This window comes from Nyctereutes procyonoides, unplaced genomic scaffold (genome assembly GCF_905146905.1).
Source record: "Nyctereutes procyonoides isolate TBG_1078 unplaced genomic scaffold, NYPRO_anot_genome, whole genome shotgun sequence".
In the NCBI taxonomy this organism is placed as follows: domain Eukaryota; kingdom Metazoa; phylum Chordata; class Mammalia; order Carnivora; family Canidae; genus Nyctereutes; species Nyctereutes procyonoides.
In genome coordinates, this window is record NW_026575128.1 from 17680214 (window position 1) to 17689712 (window position 9499).

The following is a 9499-nucleotide window of genomic DNA, read 5'->3' on the forward strand; positions in this document are numbered from 1 at the left end:
CTTTAACAGATATTTCACCAAAGGAGATATCAAGATGGCAAATAAGTAGGGGCACCTGGGGGGGCTCAGTGGTTCATCTGCCTTGGCTCAGGTCCTGATCCCGGGGTCCGGTGATCGAGTCCCTTATTGGGTTCCCCGCGTGGAGCCTGCTTCCCCCTCTGCCTGTGTCTCCACCTCTCTCTCTCTCTCTCTGTCTCCCATGAATAAATAAATGAAATATTTTTTAAAAGATGGCAAGTAAGTGTATGAAAATATGTTCCACACCATATGGAATCAGGGAAATGCAAATTAAAACATTTATTTTTTTTAATTTATTTATGATAGGCACACAGTGAGAGAGAGAGAGAGAGAGAGAGAGAGAGAGAGAGAGAGAGAGGCAGAGACACAGGTAGAGGGAGAAGCAGGCTTCATGCACTGGGAGCCCGACGTGGGGCTCGATCCCGGGTCTCCAGGATCGCGCCCTGGCCCAAAGGCAGGCGCTAAACCGCTGCGCCACCCAGGGATCCCAAATTAAAATATTTAGATACCACTACACACCTGAAGATATCCAGATGGCTAAAAGACATGTGAAAAGAGGCTCAAAAAAAAAAAAAAGAGGCTCAACATCACTCCCTCATCAGGGAAATACAAATTGAAACCGTGATGAGAGGGGTCCCTGGGGCAGCCCAGGTGGCTCAGCGGTTTAGTGCTGCCTGCAGCCCAGGGTGTGATCCTGGAGACCCGGGATCGAGTCCCACATCAGGCTCCCTGCATGGAGCCTGCTTCTCCCTCTACCTGTGTCTCTGCTTCTCTCTCTCCTCTCTGTGTACTCTCATGAATAAATAAATAAAATCCTTTAAAAAAATAAATAAACTAAAAAAAAAGAGAGAGAGGGGGGTCCCTGGATGGCTCAGTTAAGCAGCCACTTTGGCTCAGATCATGATCTGGAGACTTGAGATAAAGCCGCATGTTGGCCTCCCTGCTCATCAGGGAGTCTGCTTTTCCTGCTCCTTCTCTCTCTCTCTCTCAATCTCTCTCTCTCTCTCTCTCCCTGTCTCTCTCAAATACATAAATAAAATGTTTTTTAAAAAAAAACAACCATGATGAGATATCACCTCACACCTTTCAGAATGGCTAAAATTAACAGGTGGCTGTTAATGGCTAAAATGAACAATTAAAGAAACATCAGGTGTTAGCAAGGATGCAGAGGAAGAGGGACCCTCTTATACTGTCCATGGGAATGCAGACCGATGTAGACTCTCTGGAAAGCACTATAGAGGTTCCTCAAAAAGTTAAAAATAGGGCTACCTTACAACCTGCAATTGTAATACTAGGTATTTAACCACAGGATACAGAAATATTAATTTGAAGGGATGTATGCACCCCAACGTTTACAGCAACATCATCAACAGTAGCCAGATTATGGAAACAGCCCAAATGTCCATTGACTGATAAATAGATAAGGAAGTGAGATATATCATTACATATATATATCATTTATATATATGTACATACATACATATATAAAATAGAATATTACTCAGCCATAAAAAAGAATGAAATCGGATGTGTGAAACATTTGATGGAGATTAAGTAGGATTGGAGGAGTACCAGGTGTTTTATGTAAGTGATGAATCACTAAATTCTACACTTGAAACTAACACTATAATGTATGTTAATTGGGATTTAAATTAAGAACTTTAAAAAAAGAAATGAAAAAATTAAAAAATTAAAAAATTAAAAATTAAAAAAAAAAAGAAATGAGCCATCAAACAATGAAAAGACACGGGAGAAGCTTAAATGCGTTTTACTAAGGGAAAAACAACCTGGAAAAGGCTACAGCCTGTGACTCCGGTGGTTAGAGTCCAGAGAGCGCGAAACTAGGGAGATGGTGAAAGGATCCACCTGAGTAAGGGGTCAACCAGGTGACCCCCCGGGCCCCGATGCGCCTGGGACTCTGACCCCGCCCAAGACCCCCCCAGGTGAGCAGGTGACAGCACCTCGCCCTGGGGGCTGCCTGGGGCTCAGGAGGCCGCCTCAACCCCAGACTGCGCGGGCCCCCTGGAGGGGCGCACCTGTGAGCCCCGGGCACCTGCGGCCTCTGCACCCTCTGCTCGGTGCACCTGCTGCACCCCCGCCGGGCCGCCCCGGCTGCTGCCTGGCACTGGGGCTTGCAGCCCTGAAGACTCTGGCTTCCCCTCCTCCCCTCCTCTCCCTACTCCCCTCCTCTCCCTCCTCCCCTCCTCCCCCTCCTCCCCTCCTCTCCCTCCTCCCCCTCCTCCTCCTCCTTTCCATCCTCCCCTTCCTCCCCATCTTCCCCATCTTCCCCCTCCTCCCCCTCCTCCTCGTCCTCCTCATCCTCCCCCTCCTCCCCGTCCAGTTCAGTCATTTGAGTGTCCAGCTCTTGGTTTTGCCTCAGGCATGATCTCAGGGTCATGGGATTGAGCCTAATGTTGGGCACTGTGCTCAGTCTGGAGTCTGCTTGTCCCTTTCCTTCCCTCTCTGTCCCTCTCCCTTCGCTCCTCCCCCTCTAAAATAAATAAAATCTTTTTAAAAAAGACACAACAAGAAAACTGCCAATATCCCTGATGAATTTACATGCAAAAGTTTTCAGTAAACTATTAGGAAACCAAATTCAACAATCTATTAAAAGGATCAGACACCATGATCAATTGGGAATCATCCTTGGGATGCAAGGATGGTTTAACATAATTAAATCAATATATGTGATACACTACATTCATTAACTGAGGGATAAAAACCATATGATCATCTCAAGAGATGTAGAAAAAACATTTGGCAAAATACAACATCCTTTCATGATTTAAAAAAAACTTTTAGGGATCCCTGGGTGGCGCAGCGGTTTGGCGCCTGCCTTTGGCCCAGGGCGCGATCCTGGAGACCCGGGATCGAATCCCACGTCGGGCTCCTGGTGCATGGAGCCTGCTTCTCCCTCTGCCTGTGTCTCTGCCTCTCTCTCTCTCTCTGTGTGACTATAATAAATAAATAAACATTAAAAAAAAAAACTTTTAAAATGTGGGTGGAGAAGAAACATACCTCAACATAGTAAAAGCCATATATGCTCACACCAAACATCATACTCAATGGTAAAAGGTCAAAAGTTTTTCTGCTAAGGTTAGAAACAATGTCAGGGTATCCATGCTTACCATTTCTATTCAATGTAGTACTGGAAGTCCTAGCCAAAGCAATCAGTCAAGAAAACAAAATAAAAGGCATCAAATCAGGGGGGAGAAGGTAAATTGTTTTTGCAGATGACATGATCTTATATATATAGGAAATCCTAAAGACTCCACCAAAAAAACTATTAGAACTTTCAACACATTGAGTAAAGTTGCAGGATACAAAATCAACATATGAAGATCAGTTATATTTATGTACACTATGAAATATCTGAAAAATAGATTAAGAAAATAATCCCATTTACAATAACATCAAAACAATAAAATATTTAAGAATATATCTAATCCAAGGAGGTGAAAGTTCTACACACTGAAAACTTTAAGACTTTGATGAAACAAACTGAAAAAAAGGTACTGATAAATAGAAAGATATTCCCTACTTACAGATTGGAAGAGCTACTGTTGTAAAAATGTCCATACTGTCCAAAGTCATCAGTAGATTCAACACAATCCCTATCAAAACTTCAATGGCATCTTTTCACAGAAATAGGGAAGAACCCTAAATTTGAATGGAACCACAAAAGATCCTGCGTATGCAAAGAAATCTTAAGAAAGAACAAAGCTGAAGGAATAACACTTCCTGAATACAAGCTATACTACAAACCTATCGTAATAAAAAAATATGGTATTGGCACAAAAATAGATACACAAACCAACTGAATAGAATCAAGAGCCAAGAAATAAACCCTCACAAATATATGTTCAACTAATATTTAACAAAGGAGCCAAAAATATTCAATGGAGAAATAGTGTAGGTCAGTGAGGTCCTTGAGTATCAAGTTCACATACAAACTACCCCAGGAACCAGCAATGAAGATTTTCTCATTGATCATCACCATCACCATAAGAGTCATATTTTAAAGAAGTGGTTTAAGAGGCCCCTCAGAAAACCTCAGTTTTTTTTAAGAAGAAAAACAAAAGACAGATAATACAAAATCTCTTCTCATGTTTGAACTGATTTCAAATTCCCCACTCTTAGAAAGTGAAATCATAATGCAAACTGGCCATTTGACCATAGTAGGTGAATAAATGGCTCCTGCCATCTTGGATTTCAGCCACACAAGGTAGTTCCAGGTAATAGGTAATTACCAACCACCTGGTCATTACAGTGAAAGACTCCAGAAAAAATGTAGTGTGTTTAACTTTAAAGTGATCAAGAGGGCAGCCTGGGGGGCTCAGCAGTTTAGAGCCGCCTTCGACCCAGGCCGTGACCCCGGGGTCCTGGGATCAAGTCCCACCTCAGGCTCCCTGCATGGAGCCTGCTTCTCCCTCTGCCTGAGTCTCTGCATCTCTCTGTGTCTCTTATGAATAAATAAATAAAATCTTTTTTTTAAAGTGACCAAGAGAACATAGTTTCATGTTTCTCTGTTGCAACGCTTCACTTAAGCATTTATTCTCAAACATATTTCAGTTTCAGAATTTGAGTCATGGTCAAAACTTCCATTTATTGCACTAATCCCCACAGAGGATGACTCTTTAATGGAATATAATCTCCACAATAGAAAGCCTCCTGAAATTTCTTCAGTTTTTCCCCTGGATTCTCTGTTTTCTAAAAAACAGAGCTAAGCTACTAGGAGCTAACCTACTAAAACCTGGAAGAGCCCCAAAGATTGGACAGAGGATGCACTCCAGGGAAACATGAGAAAGCCACTGAAACCACTTGGGGAGAGACATCAAGTTTCAGAGTAATCCCTGAGAGGGATCAGTCCCTGAGATTAAACACCCCTTTGCATGCTAAAATGTCTCGGTAAACACCTAGAAAACAAGCTTCTAGAGCCTCCAGAAATTAAGGCAGTCCAGTGGAGCACATATAATGCCCTTACCTGGAGTTTTCATCACCAAAGCCAATGAGGAGACAATGCCTTTCTGTTCAGCTCCACTGTATCTATCCCTCTTTCCAGGCTGAGCCAGGAAATCCATGATCGTATGTACGAGAAAGGGACTAATTGTCCATATTACAAGCACTGCTGTGATATACTGAAGGCAAGTGAGGGACATTTGAAGGAGGCTATTTTTTTTAAAGATTTTATTTATTTATTTATTCATGATAGACACAGAGAGAGAGACAGAGACACAGGCAGAGGGAGAGGGAGGCTCCCAGGACTCTGGGATCACGCCCTGGACTGAAGGCAGACGTGCGGTCACTGAGCTACCCGGCATCTAGGAAGGAGGCTATTTAATCAAACTATTCTCTCCAGATGGCCACCCAGGAATGGTGAATTTATTGGTTAGTTGGTTGGTTTCTTGTACTAGAAAGAAGTGTATGGAAAAGCTAGTCTCCTAGGATTGTGGCTCATATAGTGGTTTATGGATGCCAAAAGCATGAAACAGCATTATTAATGGTATAAAATGGTAGATTTGCCCCTCTAATACCCTACCTATCCCCAGCTAGTATTTTGGAGGCTTTCAAAGGTGAAGCCACGCAGAACTTTACGGAGTCAGTTTAGTCCATCAGTGGTTAAAATAAAAACTGATTACCCCGGTTTTGCCATTAAGCTCCCCACCCTGTGATTATCCCATTACCTACCAACACTTTGACCGAGGTTATGGGGAAAATAATGTTTCTGCTAATAAATTTTACCGGGTTTGGTGGTAGAAAAAAAATGAAATTAAGTGTGAAGTTGTTGGTGTATAATGGAGAGGGTCCTAACCTGTTATTCACATTAAGCAGGCATGGTCCATTCTTCAGGAAGAAGGATAGGAGGCACAGATCTCAAGATTCTGGGTTCTAGTTTGAATTTGTGGGCCTGGACCTAGTTCCTGATCTGTAGCAGGAAACTTATTTATGCTTCATAAATAACAGTTGGAATTATCTGTTGAGCACCTTATTCAGTGAGGGTGGTAAACAAATGACTTTCAAGTTCAACATCAATTGGAAAACTGGACAATTTTAGAACTTGGGTGCCCAAAACCTCCTTTTTATGCTTCCTTAAAAACCACCAACAGGAGACTAGTCATATTGAAGCCCAAATCTCTGTTGTTATTTGTCTTTCAAATTTCTTTATCTTCCATTACTGACCAAGTTATAACTAGTGACTTCCAATAGATAAGGCAAGAGGTCTGAATTTAACCAAAAACACTCAATATTGAAACTACCATTTTTAAGGCTCCTAGTGCTTTTCAATATTAATTAATTACAAGATTATTCTGTTGCTTAAACACAAAAATTGGTATTTTTGTTCAATTCTTAAATACTACTGAAAAGTACATGCCTATTGAAATATTTGAAAATATCCTCTCCCTTTCAGAAAACAAATTCCACCCAATAAAAGTGCAGATAAGACCCCATTCAGCCTCAGATCCCTTTGTTTTTATCATCCAAAATTACTTCCAAATGAACTAAAACTTTGTGCTGAAAACTTCATTTTCTTTATTTTAACTAGGCAGGATCTGAACATGAAAAATAAGACAGTTCATTTTTTATAGTATGTGCAAAAAATATGAAAATAAACACTTGCAGGGATGCCCAGATGGCTCAGCGGTTTAGCACCTGCCTTCGGCCCAGGGCGTGATCCCGGGGTCCCGGAATCGAGTCCCACGTCGGGCTCCCTGCATGGAGCCTGCTTCTCCCTCTGCCTGTGTCTCTGCTTCTCTCTCTCTCTCTCTCTCTCTCTCTCTCTCTCTCTCTCTCTGTCTCTCATGAATAAATAAATAAAATCTTTAAACATAAAAAATAAACACTTGCAAACAGAGATCATTGAAAATAATATTCCCACTTATCTTTTAGAGCAAAGATACTTAATATGGTTTGTCTTTTGTGAATTCTTTAGGTGTCACACAGCTATTAGAGTGATATTTTAAAAGAAAATCTTTAAGGGACAATTTAAGGACAGCCTTGAGTCTCGACTGTAGTAATGTCTGTAACAATTAATTCAGTTGATTATACTATTCTGGAAAGCCAGTGATCTGGAGTAAGTTTTAGCTCCATGAGTAATTCAACTAAAATTCAACTAATTTTGTTCTGTTGCCAAAGGTTTAACCACCCTCACATCAGCTGTCCTCAAAATATTTGCCTTTTTTTTTTTAACAAGGTGTGTTGAATAAGAGAAAGTGGACGAGTTTGTGCATTGAAGACCCATAATTAACTTTAGGGAAACAAACCAAAATCATACAAGATATTCTTAAGAATTAAAGAAAACATAAAAGAAAGAAATTTAAAAGAAGGAAAGAAAGAAAGAAAGAAAGAAAGAAAGAAAGAAAGAAAGAAGAAGAAGAAAAAGAAAGAAAGAAAGAAAGAAAGAAAGAAAGAAAGAAAGAAAGAAAGAAAGAAAGAAAGAAAGAAATTTGCCTGGCTGTACCACTGATGTAGAAGATTCTTGCTGCATTGGATTCTAGCAGAAGAATACTAAGATTTAGAACTACGATCAATTCAAAATAAGGTGGGATTTATTCTCATCTCGTCTCAAAATATCTCACATTTTCCTGCAGAGGTTACGTGCCCTTCTCACAAAAGCTCTCGAGGCGAGTAGGGAGTAGAGAGACTTGTGGTGCACTCATGTCTGTCCTCCTAGGTTTAAGACCCATGAACAGGTCAGCGACACACATTCACGTTGTAACCGAGTTTGTCCTCCTGGGATTCCCCGGTTGCTGGGAGATACAGATTTTCCTCTTCTCCTTCTTTTTGGTGGTTTATGTCTTGACCCTGCTGGGAAATGGAACCATTATCTGTGCAGTGAGATGGGAGCCACGATTACACACCCCCATGTACTTTCTCCTGGGCAACTTCGCCTTCCTGGAGATCTGGTATGCTTCCTCCACTGTTCCCAACATCCTGGCCAACATCCTCTCCAAAACCAAGGCCATCTCATTTTCCGGCTGCTTCCTCCAGTTCTACTTCTTCTTTTCCCTGGGCACGACTGAATGTCTCTTCCTGGCAGTAATGGCTTATGATCGTTACCTGGCCATCTGCCACCCACTGCACTACCCCACCGTCATGACTGGGAAACTCTGTAGAACTCTGGTGTCTCTCTGCTGGCTCACTGGATTCCTTGGCTACCCAATCCCCATTTTCCTCATCTCCCGACTCCCCTTCTGTGGATCCAATATCATTGATCACTTCCTGTGTGACATGGACCCCCTGATGGCCCTGTCTTGTACTCCAGCCCCCATTACTGAACTTATTTTCTATACTCAGAGCTCCCTTGTTCTCTTTTTTACTATTATGTACATTCTTCGATCCTACATCTTGTTACTCAGAGCTGTTTTTCTGGTCCCTTCTGCAGCTGGCCGGAGAAAGGCCTTTTCCACCTGTGGTTCTCATTTAGCTGTGGTGTCTCTTTTTTATGGGACAGTCATGGTAATGTATGTGAGTCCTACATATGGCATCCCAACTTTGATGCAGAAGATTCTCACACTGGTATATTCAATAATGACGCCTCTCTTTAATCCGCTGATCTATAGTCTTCGCAATAAGGACATGAAACTCGCCCTGAGAAACATCCTGTTTAGAATGAGAATTAGTCAAAACTCTTGAGCCGAAGATGTTCAGAATTCCAAGTTCTAATAAAGAATAAGTTGGAGATGTATAAGTTTTTTAGTGGCCTTTTATTTCTTACTCTAATTAAAAGTTTTTCTTTTTCCCTGGAAGTGTGCTCAGCTTAAATACCGACACTGACTACTAAAACCTAAATTCACGGCAAGTAATTTTTCTGAAGGCTATCATTATTGGAGTGATTAAGTGGGACTGCTATATGAGAGAAGTTAGATTTCCTGAAAAATTTACCTTCATTTTTAGGACAAGTCTAATGACCTTTACCAAATAGTTAAAGGTGTAGTGACTTTTTTAGCAGTTGTGTTGATGTATAATTGATACACAAAAGGACTGCACATGTTTAATGTACATTAAAGGTGCAGTGGATTTTAACTAGCCATGAGACCTTTCTATAACTTTTAGCACACTCATTTCTTATCCCTAGCCTAACAATTTTATCTAAGCATGCTTTCCCTATATTAAAAGAGAGGGGGGGAAATTCTCTTTGCCAATAGGAACTCTTTCAACAAATCTTCTAAGGGATGGAATTCCTCCATGGTACAATTGAAATAAATCTTGGATCCAAGCTAAAAAATCATTTGTTGAAGTTTCTATTAACAGTCCTATTATTACATGTACCACATTGTAGCATAATCTATTTATTTATGTGTACTTCCCCCTCAAGAGAGCTCCTTGAGAACAGGAATTGCCTTTTTCCTTTCTGGATCCCCAACACACAGCGACAGAGAAGAAAGCCTCTGCAACTGGGGAATTGGCCTGGCAATTGTCATCTGAGTCTTGGTGTTGCCAGGAGTCAGCCTGGTACTGTCAGGCTGTGGTGTGTAAACCT

General features: G+C 41.3%; 1 protein-coding gene across 1 annotated transcript; it reads left to right on the top strand.

The window, feature by feature from the left end:
- Positions 1–7698: 7698 nt before the first annotated feature.
- LOC129520832 (olfactory receptor 11H4) lies at positions 7699–8652 on the top strand. Its single transcript, XM_055342038.1, has one exon. The coding sequence runs from the start codon at positions 7702–7704 to the stop codon at positions 8650–8652; it is 951 nt and encodes a 316-aa protein (XP_055198013.1). The 5' UTR covers positions 7699–7701.
- Positions 8653–9499: the final 847 nt, after the last annotated feature.